The sequence below is a fragment of the Protomyctophum bolini genome, assembly GCF_963924005.1.
Source record: "Protomyctophum bolini genome assembly, chromosome: 21".
NCBI classification, from domain to species: domain Eukaryota; kingdom Metazoa; phylum Chordata; class Actinopteri; order Myctophiformes; family Myctophidae; genus Protomyctophum; species Protomyctophum bolini.
The window spans coordinates 24,143,461-24,169,193 of record NC_137882.1 but is presented as its reverse complement, the minus strand read 5'-3'; the positions used below and the strand labels follow the sequence as shown (position 1 = coordinate 24,169,193).

General features: G+C 43.9%; 1 protein-coding gene across 1 annotated transcript in view; it reads left to right on the top strand.

The window, feature by feature from the left end:
- The window catches only part of kcnh2b (potassium voltage-gated channel, subfamily H (eag-related), member 2b), a gene marked incomplete at both ends in the record, with an annotated part of 236,053 nt that overhangs the window by 204,150 nt on the left and 6,170 nt on the right, over nucleotides 1–25,733 (top strand). The window contains 9 exons of the mRNA XM_080793801.1: nucleotides 8,146–8,325; nucleotides 10,106–10,212; nucleotides 10,334–10,472; nucleotides 11,360–11,514; nucleotides 12,061–12,155; nucleotides 13,411–13,551; nucleotides 15,800–15,999; nucleotides 23,262–23,514; nucleotides 24,841–25,034. Of these exons, the coding sequence (XP_080649927.1) occupies nucleotides 8,146–8,325; nucleotides 10,106–10,212; nucleotides 10,334–10,472; nucleotides 11,360–11,514; nucleotides 12,061–12,155; nucleotides 13,411–13,551; nucleotides 15,800–15,999; nucleotides 23,262–23,514; nucleotides 24,841–25,034 (1,464 nt within the window). The remainder of the gene's footprint in view (nucleotides 1–8,145; nucleotides 8,326–10,105; nucleotides 10,213–10,333; nucleotides 10,473–11,359; nucleotides 11,515–12,060; nucleotides 12,156–13,410; nucleotides 13,552–15,799; nucleotides 16,000–23,261; nucleotides 23,515–24,840; nucleotides 25,035–25,733) is intronic.

Here is a 25,733-nt window from a genome sequence, read left to right as displayed (position 1 = left end):
TTATATTATAAAATAAATAAAAATTTAATATATAGTGAAAATAGCCGATCTACAAGCTCTGTAGAAAGTGTAGATCGATCGCATCACAATGTGTTGAGAGCTTGCAGACCTGCCATTTTCACAACTTTTGTGCAAACACTTTTGTATGATGAAGGGCATTCATTTGTGGAAAAACATGTAACATGGAGGTGTCGCTCACCCTGTGAGCCGCACTGATCCACGCAGGATTGGCTGGTATCTTGAATCTAATACCGTAGCTTGTCTGTTTAATACCTTTTTAATAATGATGTATTAGAAAGTGTGTGTGCGTGTGTGTGTGTGTGTGTGTGTGTGTGTGTGTGTGTGTGTGTGTGTGTGTGTGCCTGTGTGATTCACACATCCAAGCCTCTGGGTTAGGCACTAGAAGCTTAAATTGACAACAAAGACTACCATCTTAATTATTATGACTGTCTGCTGCTGATAAGTTCACAGTCAATAGATACAGTTTTTCTTCCAGCGAGACCAAAGCAGGCCTCTCTATCTCTCTCCAATTTAATGTGTTTTTGAGCCCTCTTTGAGCCGCAGGATCAGTGGAACTTTCCTCTCGAATACCCAGATGACTAGATGTGAATCATCCTTGTTATACTTATTTAATTATTCTCTGGTTGACAGATAAATACAACATATACACACACATATATATATACACACACACACACACACACACACACACACACACACACACACACACACACACACACACACACACACACACACACACACACACACACACACAGTCACACTTGAATACTTACTTGTACGCTTTTCGCCAACACAATAATATTGTGTAAAAGCAAATACACTCTTCTTCTGAGTTGCATATAGGCCACACACACACACACACACACACACACACACACACACACACACACACACACACACACACACACACACACACACACACACACACACACACACACACACACACACAGCCATTGGGTGTGCAGCCTCAGCTAATGAGCAGTTTGCTTGATCTGGCAACAAACAAACAGAAGTAGGCTCGTATAGTAGGAAATCTGTTGATGGTTCCTCAGACAGACATTGTAGCAAAATAGAGTATTTAATAGTAGGTATTTTAGAAAAAATAACCCAGACACCTTTTCCAAAAAGCTCCCATGAGCACAACCCCACAGTGTCTTACATGAGAGCGTGACTATGATTTTAAAGAGCTGAATTGAAAAGCTTCTGCCTAGAGCTATATCCATTCATCAAACAGGAGACAGCAGAGAGAGAACCAGCCAGACCCGTTGGGAGCGTGTAGATCTGCTTTTTTCCACAATGTTTGATCAAATCTTTGCCTATAACGACATGCCCCACATTGGGACGTGAGGTTGAAAGTTAAAGCTAAAATTGCATCCAGAAAACACACTTATAGTGGAACATTATCGTGTGTGGAGACCAGAGGTTCTCAAACTTTGCATTTGCTCATGGACCCCCATCTGAAACTATTTCGTGGCAGTGAGTGGGACCCCCTTACAAGAGTGTTTGGGTCACCTTCTTATCGAGATTTCATTGATTTTAGATGGACACACATCGTGAGTTTGACCCGAGGAAGAGCCTTGGCTCCTAACGTTGTCAGTTCATTCTAATTGGAGCAGATGAGTGTGCAGGTTTATTCTTCTGCTTCCTGATTTAGATGGACCCATTATGTGATTTCCCCACTCCCCCAGAGGTAGTTGCCCTTAAATACAACTTTGCCATATCTGCCTTTATTTTATATGTGTCTTGACATCTGCACTTTTCTCAGCTACTACCCCCCCCCCACATCCCTCCCCGCCTTGCTTTTTCCCCCCTTTTTTCATGAAGTTGCCTTTTTTTTTATACACAGACTGCTAAAAATATAACCTGGAGATACGTGTGGAAGGTTACAAACAGCTGAGAGGGGTGGGTGTGTGTGTGTGTGTGTGTGTGTGTGTGTGTGTGTGTGTGTGTGTGTGTGTGTGTGTGTGTGTGTGTGTGTGTGTGTGTGTGTGTGTGTGTGTGTGTGTGTGTGTGTGTGTGTGTGTGTGTGTGTGTGTGTGTGTGTGTGTGTGTGTGTGTGTGTGTGTGTGTGTGTGTGTGTGTGTGTGTGTGTGTGTGTGTGTGTATATATTTTAGCCATCTGAAATGTTTCAGCTTTAGTCTAGTTTCAGTCCACTATATATACGGTTGATTTATTTTTGTTGACAACAAATTATTTTGGCAGGCCTTGAGAGTGTTCTCCACATTCTCCCTAACATTTACCTAACTTTTTTGATGAGATTGTCAATATATTTAGTCATAGTTTTAGTCGGCATAGCTTCGTTTTTGAATAGAGGAAAGAAGTGCTGCCGTGGTCCTTTGTAGTTGTGAACTGAAAAACAGGTGCTCGCTGGTGAGGGTTCAAACAAGAAGGGTCCAGGGCTTCAAGGCACTCCAGTCAAGTGAAGAAGCCTTTATTTTATGGCAAGATCATTAGACTTAGCTTAGTTTTTATTTAGTTTTCGTCAGTGAAAAAGGTAGCCGGCGAACAATTTCAGTCAACACCAGTTGGTACCTAACTATATCTTCACATAAGTAACCTAGATGTTGCATGAGTGCTCAGAGGGTCTGACAGCTTCCCGTAGAGCTGCCAACACACGCTAGCCTCTGGCCAATGAGCAGGGGGCAGCTGGTCCACCAAACATGCCACAGTTCATTTGAGTGGTCCCATGGTCCGGGGCGCTGACTGAGACCCCAAGTAACCCCTGTGCACTTTTAACATAGTACAATTTTAAAAGTAGTTATAAACAAAAAAAAAAAAAAGTCTTAAAACAATGCTGTCTGAGCATTAAACCAAAATAGAGGGTATGCGCATGCATAAAGTGAATGGCACATCGAGTGGCAAAGCAACGTGCAAAGTGAGTTTAACATTGTTTAACGTTGTTTAATGCAATCAGATTGACTTTTCTGTTTGGATGTATGAGCTGTCAAGGCCAGAAAGTAGTTTTTTTGCCACTCAGTAGGCACAGTTTCTGCACAACGTCCGGGTTTGATGATGATGTCATGCGCATACCCTCTATTCATTTTTTTCCCAGTAACATCATGACGAACTAAAAGAAAAATCGAAGAAATTCCATCAATTAGAACAAATCTTTAATTAAGTATTGAAATACCCATTTAAACAAGCTCACAACGTGCCGCAGAGCTTGTGAATCTGCTATTTTCACTCGTTTGGGTCCCGGGGGGGAAAAACAGATTTCTGTTTTGGGTCACAGGCTGAAAGGTTTAATGGGAACCACTGCTGTAGAGCAGTGTTTAGCAGATCCATGTCTGTGACGCCTGTTGTGACCTGGGACGACCTTTTACGTAGAGCCTCGGTTTCAATGGGCGCTGACGGGATGCTTGTTTTACAGCGTCGGCTACTACATACCTCACACCCTAACCTAGCCATAACCGCAAGCACGGAGCAGCGCAGCCCTCACCAACCTTAAACCGGTCGTTTTAACGGACCCCTCACCAACCTGAATCCGGTCGTTTTAACGGACCCCTCACCAACCTTAATCCGGTCGTTTTAACGGACCCCTCACCAACCTTAATCCGGTCGTTTTAACGGACCCCTCACCAACCTTAATCCGGTCGTTTTAACGGACCCCTCACCAACCTTAATCCGGTCATTTTAACGGACCCCTCACCAACCTTAATCCGGTCGCCTGTAAAACAAGCGCCCCCTCAGTGACCATTAACTACCAGGCTCTGCGTAAAAGGCTGTGACCTGGCCTGTCAATGCTGCAGAGCCAGGATCATGGCTTTCACAAGCTGCTGTGATTAAAAGGCAGTTTATTTCAATCCCATGGAGGGGAGTCAGCTTCACCCCTACAGAGGGTTCAGCTTCATCCCTACAGAGGCATCGGCATGGATTCTCTGGTGCACACAGGTGATTAACTCTACCCTAGGTGGTCGTCTGGTCGAGCACATGTGGATCAAGGATTCTGTTCATCCAACGGTTTGCACATTCTATTAAGTTTGGAATTGTCTGCCTCAACCCAGACATGTCCGGACTCGTCCATTACGGATGCTGACTTTCAAAACTCTGGCTTTGGGTTTTAATAGTGCTTATACTGCCCAAGGGGACCTTTCACCGCTGGAAGAAACTGCAATTAGTAGTAGATAACAGTAGCACAATTTGAAATTGGCACCCTATGGCCAGAAAAACAATGAAGTCTGAGTGTGTGTTTGACTGGATTGCTGAATTCCTATGACCATAATGCTTTGGTACACTGCCCCACCTTGTGGAGAGGGGGGAGGCTGCGTGGAGGTGTGACTTGTAGTCCAGGATGGAAGTGAGACCACATTTTCGGGACAAATTTTGGTCATGAACTATGGCGCCATGACTAAAGTATCTAAAAACACATATTGCACACATAATCCTACGTAGAAAAATTACTACACAAGATCAGCTCTGGTCAACTTAAAACACATTGATTGCCAGGTATTACTTGATAAATGATGCCACCAGTGTTTTTCAGTATTTATTTACCATATTTTGTCGAACCACGGGACCCACGATGTGACTCCAGGCTGTCTGGAGGGGCGGATGATCGTATTTTCTTTAACCTGGAAAATGTATTTTGTAAACGCGATCATGGCTTCTTTAGTTATGGGCCGTTGTGGTTGGGTCTACACAAGGCTGGTTCCAGGGTGCAGAAGGTGACATTGAAGTGGTTACTTTCTTATTAGACATAATAGACAAGAAACTATCTCGAGATTGAATTGAATTTCTTACCAGGATATACATGTTTATAAATATAAGTGCTCTTGAAATATTGGCAGGGGCAATGTCAATGTCATTTGGATCTGATATATTGAAAAATAAGCTGCTGACCTCACAAAATAAGGTTAATCCTACAACTCCATCCCAGAACACACACACACACCTTCTGCTAGTTCATTATATTAGCCTTTGTGGCTCAGGGTAGAGGAGAGAGTACCACAACTTAAAATATGTATGGTTTACTGCGGATCCAGCAGGTTGTTCTGTGAGAGATGGAGAGAGAGAGCTGGTTGGAGACGACACGTTCTTTTTAGAAAAGAAAGTTTTTAGAAAGAAAGTAAAGGAGTGATATACCAGTCTGTAGTCTGGTAGTCTCGTCTGGGGATAGAGGAGAGAAGGAGGACATGCATGGTATGTTGGGGTTAGTTTTAGTTGAGTCAGACACTTTTTTATGGGGAATTTATTCATTCAACCTTTATTTAAATTCTCTGAGAGTGAGAGACCATTGAGGGAACCCCTCATTTACAATGATGCCGAGATTATTATGAACAATAAAAAACAGTAATACATACTAAAACAATTAGTTACAACAATCCGTTAAAACAATTGAGCAATCAGTTAAAACAGCACCATGCAGGTCATTGACGGTTATTGAGTATATTCCTAAAATGACCAATTGATGCCAGGGTTTTAAGTTTAAGTTCTTGTTGCAAGAGATTCCAAGAATCGGGTGCACCAATCAGGTGCACTGATGCTGAAAGCAGCCTTTCCAAGTTCAGAGTTGGCAAAAGGGACCAGAAGGCCTAGCCAATCACTGGAGCGAGTTACAATACGACTAGGTTTCTGATGTAACATGGATGAAATATAATGACCAGGGCTTTATATATTAAGAGGTGCCAGTGATTATTGCGTCTTTCAGTCGGAGAAGACACATTATCATACAGGGTACAGTGATGAGTATCGTAGCTGTCACCAGTAATAAACCTCAGAGCTGAGTAGTGAACTGAGTCCAGAGGCTTGAGTGTGGAGGCTGATATCATCAACCACCTTCTCGAAGTAGGTTACAAAAGCATCATCAGCAGTGAGGGATGAAGGTTGAGTGGGGGGGAGGGGGTTTAAGGAGGAAAGTGGAGAAGAGCTTCCTTAGGATTAGAGGTACAGCATTGGATTTTTGTGTGGTAGAAAGAGGTTTTTGCAGTGGTTAGTGAGAGGGGGAAGGTCAGAAAGGTGTGAGTGAAAGTGGGAGAGGCCATCGGGTATCTTTGTCTTGCGCCACTTCCTTAATTCCGGCTGCCCTGAGAGGTGTTTGTTCAGATCTGAGGGTTTCAGGTAACCAGGGAGCCGGTGGACATGAGCGAGCTGGCCTGGATGAGAGAGGACAGTGTTGGTCGGATGCAGATGAGATAGTGGAGATGAAAGGATGAGGTTGCAGTGTCCGGTGAGAGAGAGGGAAGGAGTAGATATTTGACCGCTCACAGATAGGAGGATCATCCTTAGTTACTTCTGCTGCTCCACTCAATTTCGTTCTGCAAAAACATTGCAACTATTCGCATCACACTCAGTGTGCAAGGATGTTTTGCGTGACATTTTTCTTGTGCGGATTTTGGATCTGCAAAACGCACGAAAAAACTTGCTCTGTGTTCAAACTCCTTGTTGTTTCTGCAGCACGGATCAAGCAAGCGTTGCAGAAACCTGATGGCACAAATGAACACACAATGTTTACTACCGCTTCACTGAGCAACTATCATGTTACCTACAGACACTAATTACATTACACGCACGCATGCTCGCACGCACAGTGGATCCGAAATTATGATCAGGTTAGAGAAGAAGGTTTGGTAGGAGCAGGTGCTTGACTGGTATACAGACAGTATCACCGTGAGGGCAGAACAATGTGTTTGCCTCATCTCTGCATGCACACAGTCACACTCACACACACGCGCGCGCGCACGCACACACATACGCACGCCTCAGCTTACGCTATCACAGGTACTGTATCAGGTCAGGGTATTAATCTTGTCCACAGATCACTGGCCAGCCTTGCCTCGTTAGTGTCCTGGTGGCTGACTGTCAGTCAGACTGGCGCTCGATACTGGATTGTGCATTTCAAAGTGGTGTTGATTGGTTTTAACAGCTCCACAGGCTGATATCGTCAACCTTCTCCTCCAAGTATTGTTTTTCAGCTTCAAGCCACTGGAAAAACTATTCTGTTAGGCTGGACGGGAAGAATGTCTTATTTCATGAATGATTGATAATGTATAATATAACGTGTGTTATCTGTTACTTGAAAGCAATACTACACTTTATGTTACTTTAGTTACAATAGAGGGTATGCGCTGGCCTGTTCTGACATCACATTCATTTCCAACTTGCATCATTCCAAGTAGCTGGCCAGTGCATGCCAACTGGCACCGCTCTAGTTAAATGACATTATTGTTGGTGTTACGTAACCATTATTGTTATATTTATGACATAATTTATTGTTGCATTACATTATTTATTGTTTCATTACGTCATTGCTGCTAGGTTAGGTTATTGTTGCGCCTGAGTCCACAGAGCAGCTGGGCTCCTGTAGCTCCTGTTCCGATTGCAGTAGAGTAGACAGGCACATTGTCCGGATGTTGTGCCTGGCTGCATACATACCACCATTAATTCATTCATTCTGAACCAGGACAGAGAGCTCAGCAGATGGCTACTTACCCCACCGTTTGTGTGTGTGTGTGTGTGTGTGTGTGTGTGTGTGTGTGTGTGTGTGTGTGTTGTATTGTTCTTTCTGCTTTGGCAATGTAAACGTATGTTTTCTCATGCCAATAAAGCCAAATAAAATTGTGTGTGGGCTTGCATCTTGGAATACACACATGTAAAAAAAACATGCATATTTGTATGTGTGTGACACTGTTTAACGAAAATAAAAGCCTGGATATCAAGGCTACTGTTTCTGCAGTGTGCGCGTGTGTGCTTGTGCTTGTGCATGTGAGCGTGTGTGTGAATAATATCGCCTGGGAGGGTTTGTAGCCTTCAGAACAGGTCTCGTCCTACTGCTCAGTGGACGGTGGCTCCATCGATGTAATTGCATATTTCATAGTTGTGCCAGACATTGAGGCCAACAGCTTTTGCATGCAGAAGCTTGTGTGTGTGTGTGTGTGTGTGTGTGTGTGTGTGTGTGTGTGTGTGTGTGTGTGTGTGTGTGTGTGTGTGTGTGTGTGTGTGTGTGTGTGTGTGTGTGTGTGTGTGTGTGTGTGTGTGTGTGTGTCTGTGTCTGTGCATGCGTGCCTGTGCTGTTTGCACAGGGAAATCTCTGTAATACTCTACAAGATGACACATCAATGTTACAGGTATAACCGCTGTGAGACGAAATCTAAGTTTCTCGTCTCTCTGTCTGTCTCTCTGTCCAGGTGTTGTCTCTGGGCGCAGACGTCCTTCCAGAGTACAAGCTGCAGGCTCCTCGCATCCACAAGTGGACGGTGCTTCACTACAGCCCCTTCAAGGCAGTGTGGGACTGGCTCATCCTGCTGCTGGTCATATACACGGCCATCCTCACGCCCTACTCGGCTGCCTTCCTGCTCAGCGACCAGGTGGGCATGTATTATTTGCGTATACCTTTATTTTGAAGTGTGTCCTGTTGTCCTTGTACCCTTGTTACCTCTGTTGTTGTCTCACCCTATAGGCGCTGCCACACTATCTAAAGAGCCGCGCGCGTTCTCGGCTGCGCACAGTTTTTAGACAGCTGGTGGATGGAAAAGAAGCTCCACTTCCGCGGACGACTTGCGCGACGGCCAGATTCCCGGAAGCGCTCTCCTCAGCGTCAATCGTCCACGAAGGTGGAGCTTGATTCCCATCCACCAGCTGTCTCAAAACCAGCTGCGCACACGCCGCACAGCTTCTTTTGTGTGGAAAGGGCTTCTACCTGTGATTACTAGTGTTCTCCACCTGTGTCCTGTTAGTCTCCCAGCCAATCCCTATGTTGATTACCACCTGTGTCTGATTATCCCTGCCTACTTAAACCCTCAGTTCACTGCTAGAGTCATAGTAATTACGTAAGAGAGTGTTGACTCTCATTGTAACAATGGAATGAGGAAGTGCTCATTCTATCTCAACGGGATAGTTCCAGCCATAGGAGCAATGTTTGGAACTATAGCCCATCGGCACCCACTTTGCGGTGAGATCAAAGCGTGTCGCTACTCTACACTCTGGCTAGAGTATATTTGTTGTTATGGTGTTCTGTAGTATTTCCTGTCCTGTTTGTATTCCTGAGTTGCGGGTGAATGAATCCCTCTCCATTTGACCTCTCCTGTCTTTACCAGTCTGTTCTGTTCTGCATTCTGGGTCCTGCATCGTGACAATTAGAGCAGTGGTTTTCAACCCTTTTCATATTAAGGCCCATTATTTATTCAGCATTTGAGCCTCGTGGTACCGCCATTTTGATGACATTTAACATCTCAGACCCAAGAATATTTTGTCCACAATTCCATGCTGTATTGAACTTGGTACCCATAGGAGAGATACCAACAGGCAAACGTTAATCAAAATAAAAAAATCTTCTACATTCTCTCAAAATGTGTATACACATTTGGTTTCATTTTACGCTCTCAAGAGTTAAAGATCTATGCAGTATAAGGGTCCATTTGGTTACCAACTCTCCCATCATTTAGCAGAGGACCACCTGGAACCCCCTCAAGGCCCACTGGTGGTCCCCGGACCACTGGTTGAAAACCACTGTATTGGAGAGTTGCGTCACCTCCATTGACTTTATCGGGCCAGTCCATGATGCATAAAATAGGGCTTAATTAATTAAGTGGTTAAGTACTTTGCTGTCTACAATAGTAATACACTTTATCATATTGAACTTTGGAAGTGCTTCAGAGTTATTATACTTGTAAAGGGAATACAATAACTATAAGAAAGAAAAATGCAATAAATAGTAATAAAGCAGTGTTGAAAAAATAATATAGTGGTGATTTAAATAAAGGACACACTGAGAGCACCAATTCTAAGCTAACAAAGACAAAGGCACGCATGGCACGCACGCACACACACACTAGCTTCAGCACTTCATTTATTCCTGTCTGCGATGACCTGTTTTTCTAGGAAATTCCATGTCTTAGCAAAAAAACTAATCTGTGTCTTTTTAATTTTTCATTCATGATTCAGATTGATTCTAGCACTGACACAGTTTCTGCTCTTTATTCATGTTACTTTGTGTATACTGTACATATGCAAATTAATTAATCTGTCAGGAAGTGTGATGTATAACATTTAAGTCAGATTAATAATTCCTTGCGCGCCATTCGTCCTCTCCTCTCCTCTCCTCTCCTCTCCTCTCCTCTCCTCTCCCCTCCCCTCCCCTCCTCACAGGAGGAGGTTGTTGTCATGCAGACTTGTATTTACTCCTGTTCTCCTCTGAACGTGGTGGACCTCATCGTGGACATCATGTTCATCATTGACATCCTCATCAACTTCAGGTCAGAGCACACACACACACACGCATTAGTCAGGCGTCCCAATAATAGGACAGGCGTCCCATAATAGGACGAATTTGAGGACCACATATACGCAACGATGTGATGCTTGTTGTTTTTTTAGGACCACGTACGTGAATGTCAACGACGAGGTGGTCAGCCACCCGCTGCGGATCGCCGTGCACTACTTCAAGGGCTGGTTCCTCATCGACATGGTGGCCGCCATCCCCTTCGACCTGCTCATCTACCGCAGCGGAGAGGAGGTGAGACACGTGTGCATGGAGGGAGAGGAGCTGTGGCATGAAGGGCAAAACCCATAGAGATCATTTTGAGATTGAGGAACAGACATACGGGCCTCCACTATAGGTGCGTGCGTGCGTGCGTGCGTGCGTGCGTGCGTGCGTGCGTGCGTGCGTGCGTGCGTGCGTGCGTGCGTGCGTGCGTGCGTGCGTGCATGCATGCGTATAAAGAGAACCTTATTGCTCCCACAAGGGAATGAAGTTGTTATAGCAGGCAGCAGCACTGCAGTAGGAAAAACAGGACAGATACAGATAGTGGTGAGAAAAGTCTGAGAGAATTGTGTTGTGTTATGTAATTATTGAATGAATATAATGTTTCATGTAATGTTGTTTTATTCTAGCAAACATCCCTGTTTTATTGGAGTCTCCCCGTGTTCTGTATTGTATTGTACTGTACTGTAGTGTGTGTAGATTACCTATCACAAAATGTTCTTATTTGTTTAAAGGAATCAGTTTTGGCAGCCTTTGTCCTGATACTGGTGCATGGGCCAATAATAAAGAAGAAAAAGTTAGTAAAACTTGGCCAGGGTGTAGCCTACTTGAAATGCATTGATCCTGGCCTTCAGGCTCTCACTGAACAACCATTCTGTGATCTGCACAATGTATTGTTTTTATTGGTTGCAAATTGCAATGGCAGTAAGGCAACTGCAATGAATCACCGCTAGACAAGGCCAGGACCTTCCTGCAAACAAACAGCAGGGTTCCCATTGTCTTCACCATCTTTTCTTTCTCTTAAAATCTATCTCTGTCCCTCTTTACGTCTCTCTGTCTGTCTACTTGTCACCACCATTCAATCTCTCTTTGTTTTTCTTTCTCTCTCTACCCCCACTTTTCTCAATTATCACCACCAGACCACGACTCTGATTGGTCTGCTGAAGACGGCCCGCCTGCTGCGATTGGTCCGTGTGGCCAGGAAGTTGGACCGTTACTCAGAGTACGGCGCCGCTGTCCTCTTCCTCCTCATGTGCACCTTCGCCCTCATCGCTCATTGGCTGGCCTGCATCTGGTACGATATTACACAACTCCAGATCCTACTCGGTTATCTGGATAGCCCTACACACACCGTCTGCGAACGCCGCGCGTCAAAACAGCCGCCTCCGTTATTTTCAATGAACCTATCCCACACCGGCGGCGTCCGACACGCGCTGGTGTGCGTTAACGTCTCGCCTGACGCTCCGATACGCCACTGTTCTATTTTCTAGGCGTTGCCGCGTCGCTGCGCACCCGCTTCACTGACGGTGTGTGTTAGGCTTATGCTGCCAGGAGGTTAATTGGATCACCTGGTGTGTCTGTCGTCTATCTCATCCCTGACTGGACAGTTAGAAACACAAGGACGCCACTGCCCTGAAAAATTCATCAAAATATAATAAAAATGAATTATGTTAAAACGACTTTTCTCCATTCGGTTACATTTTCTAGGCTATACAATCCACTCTCAGTGGGACCTTCATTCATAATACAATATATCAAATCTATATATCAGTATGAAACCTTGATTGTTGCTGAAATCAATAACGATATGTTCTGATGCTGATGTCTTTACTCTGTCCAGGTATGCCATTGGCAGCGTAGAGAGGAATGGTTCAATCGGTTGGCTCCACTCTCTGGGAGAGTCTCTGGGAAAGCATTACAACGACTCCATCCCAGGTACGGAGAAAACATCATTATTACTGTATTATTACTGTAATGCCAATGGCACCACTACATTTTGTGGTTACTAGTAGTGTATAGAGCGGACGTAGAATACGCACATCGACAGGCTGGGTGCTGGGCTAAAGAAACTGTTGGATGGAGCCCGCACACCACAGATAGAAGAAAGATGTTCTTTATTGAGAATTCTGACAACGTTTCGATCAATTTGATCTTCATCACGTGATGACCTGATGAAGATCAAATGGATCGAAACGTTGTCAGAATTCTCATTAACAGCCAGGTACTTAAAGTACATAAACCCTATAATCCTTTTTGTATTTCAGATTGTGAAAATAACCTTTTCTACAAGCTTGCAACATGGCTTTTTATAATGTGATAATGATTTCAGGTAGATGAGGGGAAAACTGGCATTTTGAGGAAAATCTTATGACAGAGCAGGGCAGGATTTAAATGAGTTACTGCTGACTTTTCAGTACGGATAAAGAACAGGATCGATGCCATTGATTCGTGCTGTTTTTTTAAAGGGTGACGAAAGGTATATTTGAAGTTGTATTCTATCAGCTTTAAAGCCTCTCTTTCTCTCCTGCTCTCTCCTCACCCTGCTCATCTTTGGAGATGCATAGCAACGGCAACTTTCTTGTTTGATTTAGGATTAATGAAAAACAACTGCTTGAAAATGGTTTATCGGCCGTTGGGAATGGATCTTTGATTGCAAGCAGCTAGTGTGTTTTCATTATGCTCCCTGCAATGCGCTCTTTTAATCAAATACTGTGCTGCTGGGGGCCTGTGTTGGTTCGAAGACCAAACGGTTCTAAGGTGTATTCGCTTGTTGACTCTTCTCTCTATAAGATAGCACTGCGGCAGACCACACCTCCTTTTAAAGGCCTATTCATAGTCTGGATTTTCGGTGGTGAGGTGACCACCGCTCCGGTGGTGAGCTGACCACCGGAGCTGAAATAACGTTGAGCGGTGGTGAGTAAAAACAGAGAGAAGGGCTGGAGCGGCTCGTGACGTCATGTTGTAGTTCGGTGGTTACCTAACCACCGAAAATCCAGACTATGTATGAGCCTTAAGTCCAACATATCCATGGGCAGAAGATCGGGTCGCCGTCTTGCACCCGGTGTAAAATAGGACCCTTTGGGATTAATGTGAACAGGATGGGGCCCCGTTGCTGTGAAGTATATAATACTGTGTGGTTAAGTGGTTAAATTACAGGTTTGAAGTCATTGGTGTGATTCTTCTATGGCAGGTTCTGGGCCCTCCATCAAGGACAAGTACGTGACTGCCTTGTATTTCACCTTCAGCAGTCTGACCAGCGTGGGCTTCGGGAATGTATCTCCAAACACCAACTCTGAGAAGATCTTCTCCATCTGCGTCATGCTCATAGGATGTAAGTGTGGCACTGTTTGGAAAAATAACATTAGGCTTTACATATACTTGACATGGCTAGCAGAAATGGTATGTTATAGCAAACACGCGTGTGTGTGTGTGTGTGTGTGTGTGTGTGTGTGTGTGTGTGTGTGTGTGTGTGTGTGTGTGTGTGTGTGTGTGTGTGTGTGTGTGTGCACACGTACACGCGTGTGTTGACATTTATGCGTGTGCGTGCTATATTACATAACAGTAAGGCAAGAAAGGGAGCGAGGAGATAAGAGGCGACTCAGCTTTCAGGCAGATTTGAACCCATGACATTAGATTTATTCGTACGGTTAATTACTGCTTGAGCCCCCCACGTCGCCCAGATTTGTAATATATTTTAATATCTATATCGTAATCTAGATTTTAATATCCCTTTTATTATTAATATTCTACTTTATCAGTAACTCAACTGTGCACATCAAATTATGCAAAGAGCTAAAGCAAGGTCCATACTTACAATGAAGAGAGCTCAAATATCTTCTGTAACGTTTTATTCCTTCTTATTTGAGACCCTAGAGAATGAATGTGAATTGCTTTATCAGCTCTTTATTGATACTAGGGCGATTGGGAACGATGACAGACAGACAGATCTCCATATTGTATGGGTATAACAGGGACACAGACAGACAGACAGACATATCTCCATATTGTATGGGTATAACAGGGACACAGACAGACATAATGACGCTAGAGTGCCCAGCAAATGAGACAGATATTACTCTGAAAAGCTGCTGGCCTAATGGTCCAGGCGCATGCCACATATAGACTCTGGCCTGACAGCGTGTCGCGTGTTCAGTTCATGTACAGTTCATGACGACCTTTGCTGCGTGTCTCTCTCTATCAATAAAGGCACAAAAGCCAAAAACAAAATCTTTAAAAATATATATAAAAATATATATATAATCCACCACTCGAGGGAGAGCTACAGATCTCGCATGGAAGAGAGTGAGGTGGAGCGAACGAACAGTGTAGCACTTGAAGCGACTTTAAACAAATATATATCTTCAGGTTTTAATGCACCTTTAGTGCTGTGAACTCTTGATGGTGAGCACGAGGTGTGCAAACTGGTGCCTCTAATAACCAACCAATTAAGGATAGGTTGTTAGTTGCTCCACCTCCTCTCTGTACCGTGTATCATTACCTTTCGTGACAACAAGACCCACAACTGTCGCGTCGTCCGCGAAATTCTATGAAGTGATTTGGAACTGGTCCTGGCAGGACAGTCTTGCGTTGTCAGAAAGGTGAACAGGAGTGGACAGAGCACGCAACCCTGGGGAGAGCCGGTAGTCTGACCGTGTTTTACCTCCTAACTGACTGACCTGAAGGTGCACAATTTGGAGTCAGACTACCGGCTCTCCAGTTGCAGGCATGTAGTGTTGTAGTGTTAAATGCAGAGCTGACGTCAATGAACTGCATTGTTGTTCTTTTCCAGGTGTGTTAATTAAACAGGGCAGTAGACACAGCGTCGTTATTGGACCTGCATGCATATTGATTGGTTGGTGCAAGGTGTTTCAAACAACATGATCCCCCCCCCCCCCCCTGCACCCCCCCACGGGTGCCCCAAATCCTTTTAATTGGCCTTATGGTGGCGCTATATCAGGACACTTCATGTTTTGGCTGATAACTTCTTGACCGTAGGTTGTACAATCAGAATCCTTTTCTCCCTGGATTCCTTAGTATCGTGATCATGATGTGACTCCCCAGATCAGGCCCCAACCATTTTTGCGAGATTTTCAGCCATTTTGTGGCACAATAGTATAGTAGTACAATAGTATGGACAACTCCTACAGTACGGTAACGACGATTTATGAATCGAATAATTTTATGAATTAATACAAGGCCCAAAAACACGTAAAAGGCGTTTTTGGCACAATGGGATGTCCTTAGGACAACTTAAGGGGATTTTTCAACCAAGGATCATGTAAAAGTAGAGAAAGTAAAAGTTGAGTCTTGATTTTTTTTTTGCTGCTTTTTTTTATTCTTATGATTTTAGCTGTTTTTGACAGGGGGTCTAAAATTATGTAATAGTTTTTTCAAAATCTTACGGTAATTTCTTTATTATAATTTACTAAAGTCTTAACTAGACCCCAGAAATCTGGCCACAAAAGATCATGGGATCTACTGAAAGTGAAGGGAGAGGTGACATATTGAGCCTTTACGACGCTTCAATTCAATTCTTCTGTTCCCTTTCTGTGTTTTTCCACCCCTCCCCCCCCCCTTAGCCCTGATGTATGCCAGCATCTTCGGTAATGTGTCGGCCATCATCCAGAGGTTGTATTCGGGAACGGCGCGCTACCACACCCAGATGCTGCGTGTGCGCGAGTTCATCCGCTTCCACCAGATCCCAAACCCGCTCCGACAGCGGCTGGAGGAGTACTTCCAACACGCCTGGTCCTACACCAACGGCATCGACATGAATGCTGTGAGTGTCTCACACACACACACACACACACACACGCACACGCACACGCACGCACACGCACACGCACACACCCACTCATGCATGCACAGAGGACCTGCTACACATAAATGCACAGGTGAACCGTAACAGGCTACCGTATCAGCTTTTGTGGTCTAAATCAATCACTGGGAGTATTTTCGATGACAGACATGCACGCACGCACGCGCACACACACACGCACACACACACACTGCATGCTGCCAGCATCGTTGATATGATAGACACACAACCACACACACATTCATAGTAGATCATACATGCTTGACATCCACACACCCTTGTGCATGATTCATATACCTCAGCATTGCGTTATATCCCACAGAAATGGTTTCCAGAAGTACGAAAACAATATAAATACATAACGACTATTAAGAAATAGGCTTCAGGCTTGACAAAGAAAAGAAAGACAAACTAAATCTAGACCTAGACTCTGCTTAAGCTTAACCACCCCTTTAGGGAAGATTTCTTTGTCCAGTTTCTCTGAAATCTGACAGGAATTCGGGGGTGCTAGTGTAACCAAGAAGAACAGCATAATCAAAATGGCATTGAACATTCTGTAGACCTGAAGGGCCAGCTGGATCATATAAATCCAATCAGTGTCTCCTTGACAGTCATTTATTATCCACGATGCACTGCAGAAGCACATAAGTATCCTCATAAAAGTTGAGGTGCAAAGTCCCCCAACATAAATGTGAAAGTTAATCCTGGTCTCTAAACTGCCTCCCCCTGGCCAGCCGGGGAGCCTGATGGAGGGGAAAGGAACTGGTTGGAATAACGTGTTCCTTCCACGCGCTACGTCCAACCAGGGAAACTCCCCACTGTCAGGTGTAAAGGAGCAACTTGGACACTCAGGCATGAAGGAAGCATGAGTTCAAGTCCGTTGCTCTCCCCATTTCCCCCATATATGGGGACTAGGTTGGCGGAGGGTGTGTAGAGCCCAGGATCACATTAGATAATTGACACAGGGGTGATAAATGGGTTACAAAATCGTGGGATGAAAATGTGAAAGTTCATCATCATCTCAACTCTTGGTTCAAATGATGAACTACGATGATGAACCAAGAATCTAGACAGATTTCTAAATATAATAATAATCTTTATTGTCCCGGATATTTGTCTTCACAATCTGTTCAACAGTTCAACACCCACATCAAAAACAACACAGAGCACATAACACCAAGACAGTACAAAAAACAAAACATGAGGTCCCCGCATGCTGTGTACAGAACCATCCTATCGGCGGGGCAGTTTGTTTAATGCCGCGATGGCTGAGGGGACAAAACTCCTACTAAAACGGACCTTGTTCCATGGCAAGGTTCTGTATCTTTGTCCAGATGGCATGAGGTTAAAGAAACGATACAGAGGATGGTCAGTGTCATTTGATATCGAGAGTGCTAGTCGTGTGATGGCGTTATTGTTCATATCAGAAAGTGTGGGTGTAGGAAGTCCGATGATTTTGGAAGCAATACGGGTGATACTGAAAAGTTTGTTAGGCATGGACAGTATGGTGTAGAAACATGCAGAACAGTACAACAGAACAGGTTGAATAATGCTTTATGCTTTAAATATGGCTAGAAACCCGGCATCTGATGTGCCCTTTTGGACATATCAGCCTGCCCCTCTAATTTGCTCTGCATGTCCTTGAATAGTCGGATACACCAATGTGAGTGTTATTTCACACATACGGCTAGTTAGTCACATAATCCCTTGTCTGACTGTGACCATAAATTAATAAAACAGCCTAAAAACTGCACCCCTGTGTCTCCCTCTGCTCTCCTGCCTCGTTAAGTGGTTCTTGTCGAGGGGGGCAGCGGAGAACTGACTGGATTTGGGACTGTGTGTGTGCTCTAATGATTATGATTTGAGGTGCAAGGCTGATTTAAATCATGATCATCAGGTATTAATTAAGATTATACTAGGAGGAAGATTTTCTTTTTAAGTGTACAAAAAGTGTTAAAATTATGTTTTTATGTGGCCACACCTACCAGTTCATTAAAGTATAGACGAATCCAGGAACAGGTCTCATGGCCGCAGCTTATGTATTTCCTGTAGGCGGACTCGACGTAGCTGCAGGGTTTAAACCCTCACCAGGCACACCTCTTCTACTATAGTGAACGGCAGAGTGACTGATGTTAGTCTGCCTCAAACGTTACTCTTTTACCTGCTTTTTATCAACACTAACATTACAAAGATGCCCAGAACATCGAGATGGACCTGTGTAGTTTATGGCTTCTCCAACAGTAGTGGCTTAGGGGAGGGGATGATTTTAGAGTGTCACTAAAGTGGTGTATTTTTGCTTGGGCCTTTTGACTCAAAGGCTTTCAGCTTCCAGGAAGAAACAAAAAATACACAGAGAAGACATTTGAATATTATTACCACACCCGGGGGTCTATTAGACTCAGTAATGGTAACTCCAGAGGAGTCCAGACACATAAAAACAGAAAAAGTACATCTTTAACCACTGCAACCGTAGCTGAGCGTGTAGAGAGGCCACCTGGGAAACAGAAGTGTCCCTACCTGCTCCCTGAGGCACTGCCCCCATAGCTGCCCACTGGGGAGGCATCCTTTGGTTAGACATAGCATCGGTTAGACATAAGGTTCGTGAGGGGTGCGTTAAAACGACCGGATTAAGGTTGGTGAGGGGTGCGTTAAAACGACCGGATTAAGGTTGGTGAGGGGTGCGTTAAAACGACCGGATTAAGGTTGGTGAGTGGTGCGTTTAAACGACCGGATTAAGGTTGGTGAGGGGTGCGTTAAAACGACCGGATTAAGGTCGGTGAGGGGTGCGTTAAAACGACCGGATTAAGGTCGGTGAGGGGTGCGTTAAAACGACCGGATTAAGGTTGGTGAGGGGTGCGTTAAGACGACCGGATTAAGGTCGGTGAGGGGTGCGTTAAGACGACCGGATTAAGGTTGGTGAGGGGTGCGTTAAAACGACCGGATTAAGGTTGGTGAGGGGTGCGTTAAGGGTTTGGGAGAGGGTTAAGGTTAGGTTTAGGTGTGCTGCCCTGTGGGAGGTTAGGGGAAGGGTTTGAGATAGGTTGTAGGACTAATGACTGGTCTAACCAAAATGCAGATTTCACTGTACAGTATTTGCAAAGTATAATTATTTATACTAATAGTAGTATAAGTATTGCATAACAGTTGTGGAAAATAGTTGATCTGCAAGTTCGCGATGCAATGTGTATTTCTGTAAAATAATATATGTTCATTTTTGGATTCCACAATTTTCTTTTTGCCTATAATGTCATACCCAAAATAGGGTGAAAGTGGTTAATTAGCCGTGACCGATTTAGTCTTTATTACAGGAATAAAAATGATAAGGCCACAGATCTTCACACACACAAATGTGTGACGAATAAACGATTCGTAAATCGCCACTGAATATTTCTTCTCGAAACTATCCATTGATGCGTCATTCATTCAAGACTTTATTGGTGGTATACTGTAAGTGTGTAAGGACCTTAAGATGGGGAATGGATGGTAAAGTTGAAGATAAGACTGAGAGTGCGAGATGCACACATCTACTGTTTGAATGCACAATCATTGAATGCTGCTGTATGTATGTATGTATGTACCGTACGGTACGTTAGCATGTGCGTGGCGCTACCCCACCCCACCCTAAACATCTTCAGCTCCAACCATATATATTGCATGCACAAAGTGACGCTTTGTGCATTCACATTACAAGGTAAACAGCAGCTGCAGCTGTGGAGGGGGGGGAATGACTTGAGTGCAGTGAACCAAACGTGATGATAGATATCGACTTGTTCTGTGCAGTAGAACAGCTTTGCTGTCCATCCATCCATCCATCCATCTTCAACCATTTATCCGTAGTCAGGTCGCGGGGGCAACAGCTCCACCAGAGTGCTCCAGACTTCCCTGGAGCAAGAGCATTGCAGTGCAGTAGACGAGACGAAAATACACGTAAATATATGCAAATCCAACAATAACCACATTATAAAAACACTTAACAACACTCCTTTGAAACAGGTTGATGACTACAAGTATTTGAGTTCATATATATCTTCTTCCCAAAAGGACTTTCAAACTAGGAAAGGTATGGCCTGGTCAGCCTGCAATGACATGCATAAGATCTGGTCATCCCAGCTTAGTAAGATGTTAAAAGTAAAAATATTTAGGACGACCGTTGAGCCGATTCTACTCTATGGCTCCGAGACATGGACACTTTCAAAGAAACAAGAGAAACGGTTGGATGGCACTTACACCCGCCTTCTAATGAGAGCGCAAAATCTGTCTTGGAAGAGCCACCCATCGACTGATCTAATATACGGCAACCTTCCCGGTGTTTCTTCACTAGTCCAATTCAGAAGAACACAGTTTGCCGGCCACTGCTACAGAGCTGACAATGAGGTTATATCTTCCCTTCTTCTCTGGAGTCCTTCCTCAAAGCAGACCAGACGTAGAAAACTGTCATACCCTGATTTCATCGCTAGGGACACATGCATCAGTAAGCAGGAACTGGGGATGGCAATGAAGGACCGGGAGGTCTGGCGTGGCATTGTGAAATCCATGATCTCGACCGTCGGTCGAAAAATGATGATGATGATGTAGATCCTAATGCATAGATATATTAATTTCAACAACAGTTCATCTGTTTCGGTAACCACAAACAATTTAAGCAAAAAGAGTAGCTGATGACGTCGACTCATCCCTCTCAGCATAATCCAGTACATCGCAATATACTACCACAGTTTATTTAGAATTTATTCAAAGCAGGAATTATGATACCTGGTCACTTCAGGGGAGACTACCCACATTAAAATAAAACTGGAGCACTCGACTGGACACTCCCCAGACTCGACTGGTCTGGGGAGTGTCGCCCCCCCCCCCCCCCCCCCCCCCATTACAATTTCCCCCTGCAGTGGAGCTGGTTAAATCCGGGCCTGGAGTCTGGGAGATAGCTGGGTTATTGAGCAATTACCAATGTGAAAGAAAATATGTTATCTTCGTGGACAATCAAAATATGTTGGAATTTTTCGATGTGGTGTCATTAAAATGTATGGAGACATGGCACACTGACATGTCTAGAAACTAGAAACATGGCACTTCATTTGAAAAAGATCCCTGATCTAAGTATAGTCAGAGAGAGAGAGAATTACGCAGGCGGGTGGAGCTTCTAGCAGATATACATAGCTGCGGTGACCTGCGAGTGTTTTAGGTCACGTCTCTGGGCCAATGAGCTGTAGAACAATAGAAGAGCCCATTTTCACAGATCTCATTAAAATTTCAACCATCATTAATTAGGAGCTGCGTTCCTGCCGGGCTCTGTTTCACTCAACACCTAGGCTGTGACCCGTTGGACTTTGACTCACTTTGCAGTGACGTATCTAAACATCTCAGATGACCATTTAAAGTTTAATTAACATGAAACATGAAATGTGCAAACCAAAAAGTCCCTTTGTTTGTTTAAATTTTAAACAAACGGAGGGACTTTTTGGTTTGCACATTTCATTTTAATATCTACGTGTCCCCCAATGTTTAGAAAGATGAGAAATGTCATATTTGTAATAAACTATAAACGATAACCATTGTACTGTTCTCAGGGTGTCGTCCGTGACACAAATCAACAGCCAGCCAAACTTCAATAAAAGTCAGGATTCATCTCAGTTTGCCATCTAATAAATCCAATGACTGGGACAGCACCCATAATCTTAATTAACCTTGTTCTAAAGCTGAACATAAAAGCTGTATTTTGGGTTTTCTAACAATATACAATAAAATGCACCTATTACCATGATATATAACTGTTTATGTGATGTGTTTTCTAACAATAAAATGCACCTATTACCAAATATAACTGTTTATGTGATGTGTTTTCTAACAATGTGCAATAAAATGCACCTATTACCATGATATATAACTGTTTATGTGATGAGTTTTCTCCCTCCTTTTGTTAACTACCGTCCACTATTTATCCTCTCTCTATTCCTCTCCCTCCTTTCCTTTCTAATCCCCCATATTTCCTCTGTACCATCATACTCTTCTCTCCCCTGGCCTTCCCCTTCTTCTCTGCTGCTGACCCCCTTACTCATCTCCTTCCCTCCGGGGGATTCAGGATCTCAAGGGATGGCAATTGCCGCCTCCCAGTTTTCACATTTAACCTCAAAATAAGCTATTTTATGCATTTTTCCCCCAACTCTGAAGATTTATTTCGTTTTTTTTTGTTTTTTTTTGCAGATTCATTTGATTTCAGATCAACACTGAGTGCATCTCAATGCATGCCCGTCCATGGTGTGACATGTGACACATGCTATGTGCCTGAAACCGTACCGTTATTAACCTACCTGGCATCCCTATTTTGGACATGCCATTATCATTAATGTCATTATAGGCGAAAGAAACTGCAAACTCGTAGATCCACTATTCGACATTTTGGAAATGAGGCTTAAGTAGGTCGGGGAGGCTTATTGTCGTTATCCACAATATAGTGGACCACAATGGAAACAAGCTTCAGCCTTTTTTGTGTATAGTCCACTTTGGCGTTTTCTAAATTGATGACACTTTTGTAATTTGCCTGTAACTGCCAATAAAGTATTCTATTCTATCGACGGGTAACACGTGGGAGTCTGTCCCCGTTACAGTGTGCTAGACCCTGCTGGGAGTCTGTCCCCGTTACACTGTGCTAGACCCAGCTGGGAGATTGATTGCTGAGGTGGAGCGCCACGTCTACCATCAGCTCCCAGTACTTACCGCACGACTTGCTACGCATAGTCTCATACACTGAGTTGGCGCCGGGCGGTACCAGGCGAACCAAACCAATGACCTTGTGGTCCAAAGGCAAGAGCTCTACCGACTACTACTACCGAGCTACCCGGACACTTTTCGATATTTTGGAAATGGGGCTTTACCCACGTTGGGCGGGAACCCCTTTTGGTGTTTTAAACATTGTTATAATTTAGCTATTGAAAAATAGCAGATCTACAAGCTCATAGCGCGCCACTCGGTGGCGCGCTATGAGCGCCACCGAGTGGCTTGTCGGTCTGCTTGTCGGTCTTCTATTTAAAAAAAATCAAAAACACCTGACATAGTTTTTCAGAAAACTGTCAGGATTTAGAAGCTATCAGGTCTAAATGGGGCTTAAGTGATACAGTATGCTTCTATCTTACAGTATGTCCTCTCTGCTTCTCCTCTCCTCTCCAAGGTGCTGAAAGGTCTTCTCCTTACAGTCTGTCCTCTCTGCTTCTCCTCTCCTCTCCAAGGTGCTGAAAGGCTTCCCCGAGTGCCTCCAGGCGGACATCTGTCTCCATCTGAACCGCACGTTGCTGCAGAACTGCAAGGCTTTTAAAGGCTCCACCAAGGGCTGCCTCCGGGCTCTGGCCATGAAGTTCAAGACCACCCATGCTCCCCCGGGGGACACGCTGGTCCACGCCGGAGATGTCCTCACCGCCATCTACTTCATCTCCAGAGGCTCCATAGAGATCCTGAGAGGGGACGTGGTGGTAGCCATCTTAGGTAAAGAAATGTTTTTCAGATGGTGGCTTGTTTTGGTGTTTATTTTTTTTTAATGAGGAATGGAGGTGTTGGGTTTAATGGCAAATGGTGCATTTATATAGCGCTTTACATTGATTGACACATTGGAATGGCACTGCATCCAATTATTGAGCATCTTGGTGATCATTTCTGTTTTAAAGCTCACACGTCTGATATCGTATTGCTTAAAGGCAGCACAAGAAAAAACAAAAGGAATATTCCTGTAATATTTTTGAGGCAGGTTGTCTTCCTTTAGAGACCCATTACATCACATTAAGACAAAGACGTACAGTATCTCTTTTACAGAGATCCTATGACGTATCTTTTGTGTAAGATCAACACATTTTTTTGATCTAAGTTTGTGGTTTGTTTTGGTAGAGAATTCCTCTGACAGTAGAGTACTTCTCTAAGAGATTAAACCAACATAGAAAAGCACCGCCTGAGACTGCAGGAAGAACTAATGGAGGACAAATGGTCCAAATGGACAACATTTAAGACTGAACAGAAAGAATAAGTGTATGGGGGAATGAGGAACAACAGTAAATGCCTAGGAATATGTGATGTAACATGCAAATGTTGACAATGTCGACTTTGTTTTATTTTCTTTTTTCATGTTTGTGCTATTGTTTTCTTAGTTTTTTTTGTCCAAAAAATGTATAAATGTTTAAGTGACAAAAGAAAACACCAACAGAAAAGCAGTTGGTTGAATATTTTAATACTCTTAGTACTCAATAAGGACTGCATAAAAATGTGTAGATTGGTTGATAGTGCCCCCTACTGGTAAACATAGAGTGTTACTACTACTGCCTTGCATCGCAACATGTTGCATTGTGTATTGAAAGAAACTAGCCTGACTTTTGGCCAGACACACAGCGTCAGCTTCACTGACACATCCTTCCAGCTATTAGTCATGGGCAGAGTGTACAGTATGTGGAAGCTGGAGAAACCAGAAAATTGCTGTCCGTACAGTGAAAAGCATCCTCTTGATTGGTCCATGTGTATATGGTGACGTATAACATACATGCTGCAGTACTTTAAACAAAACAATGGCTGCCCTCGACGCGAAAGTTTCCACAGAAAAGATCAAAACAGCTCTACGTGCATAGACTCTGTTTTTCAAGCACTAGCACTATGGTGACGTCAGCTTTTTGTTACGCTGATTGGCTAGACGAGTCTGTCTGTCAAGGCAACTACTTACGCCCACTTGTCACTCTGGCTAAAACCAGGCTATAGAAAGTAACATGCACTAAACCCTAACCTCGCTTTTGAGTCAAGCTCTTAGATGTTTTAACCTTCTCTACTTCACAGGGAAAAATGACATCTTCGGGGAGCCCATCAACCTGTACGCCCGCCCAGGCAAGTCCAACGCTGACGTGAGGGCTCTGACCTACTGTGACCTCCATAAGATCCACAGAGAAGATGTTCTGGAGGTCCTGGACATGTACCCCGAGTTCTGTGAGAACTTCTGGGCCAACCTGGAAATCACATTCAACCTCCGTGACGTGAGTTTAAACTGTACTCGCAGTACTGTCGTTTTTCTTTCTTTTTTTGGAATAATTTAGACCTGGAGCACCAGCTGGATGTATTGAATTTAAAGATCGAGTGCCATGATTTTTGTACTTTTTCTGTTTTTTATGTGTCTTTGGACATTACTCTAAATGAATAGACACCCAGGTGTGGTTATAATATTCAAATATGTCTTACCAGTGTATTATTGGTTTCTTCCTGAAAGCTGATAAGCTTTTGAGTCAAAAGTCTCAATCGAAATACAACTCTTTAGTGACATCATAACCCTAACCCCTCCCCCATTATCATACAACAACAGCGGTGGGTGAGGCTTAAGTTCAGGTGGGTGGTGCTAAGGTGAAAACTAGGTATGGGTGGGTAAAGGTTCATTCATAGTCTGGATTTCCGGTGGTGAGCTGACCACCGAAGCTGAAATAACGTTGAGCGGTGGTGAGTAAAAACAGAGAGAAGGGCTCGGGCGGTGTCGGTGGTTTGCTCTTCACCGTGGCTCGTGACCTCATGTTGTAGTTCGGTGGTCACCTCACCACCGAAAATCCAGACTATGTATGAGCCTTAACTGGTGAGTGTACACTTTCTGTACACTTTTTTTGGAATAAAATGTTTCAGGGGGGGAATCACAGCACTCCATTTTTAACTAACTAATGGGGTTTGTTGACACATATATAACCCTAAAC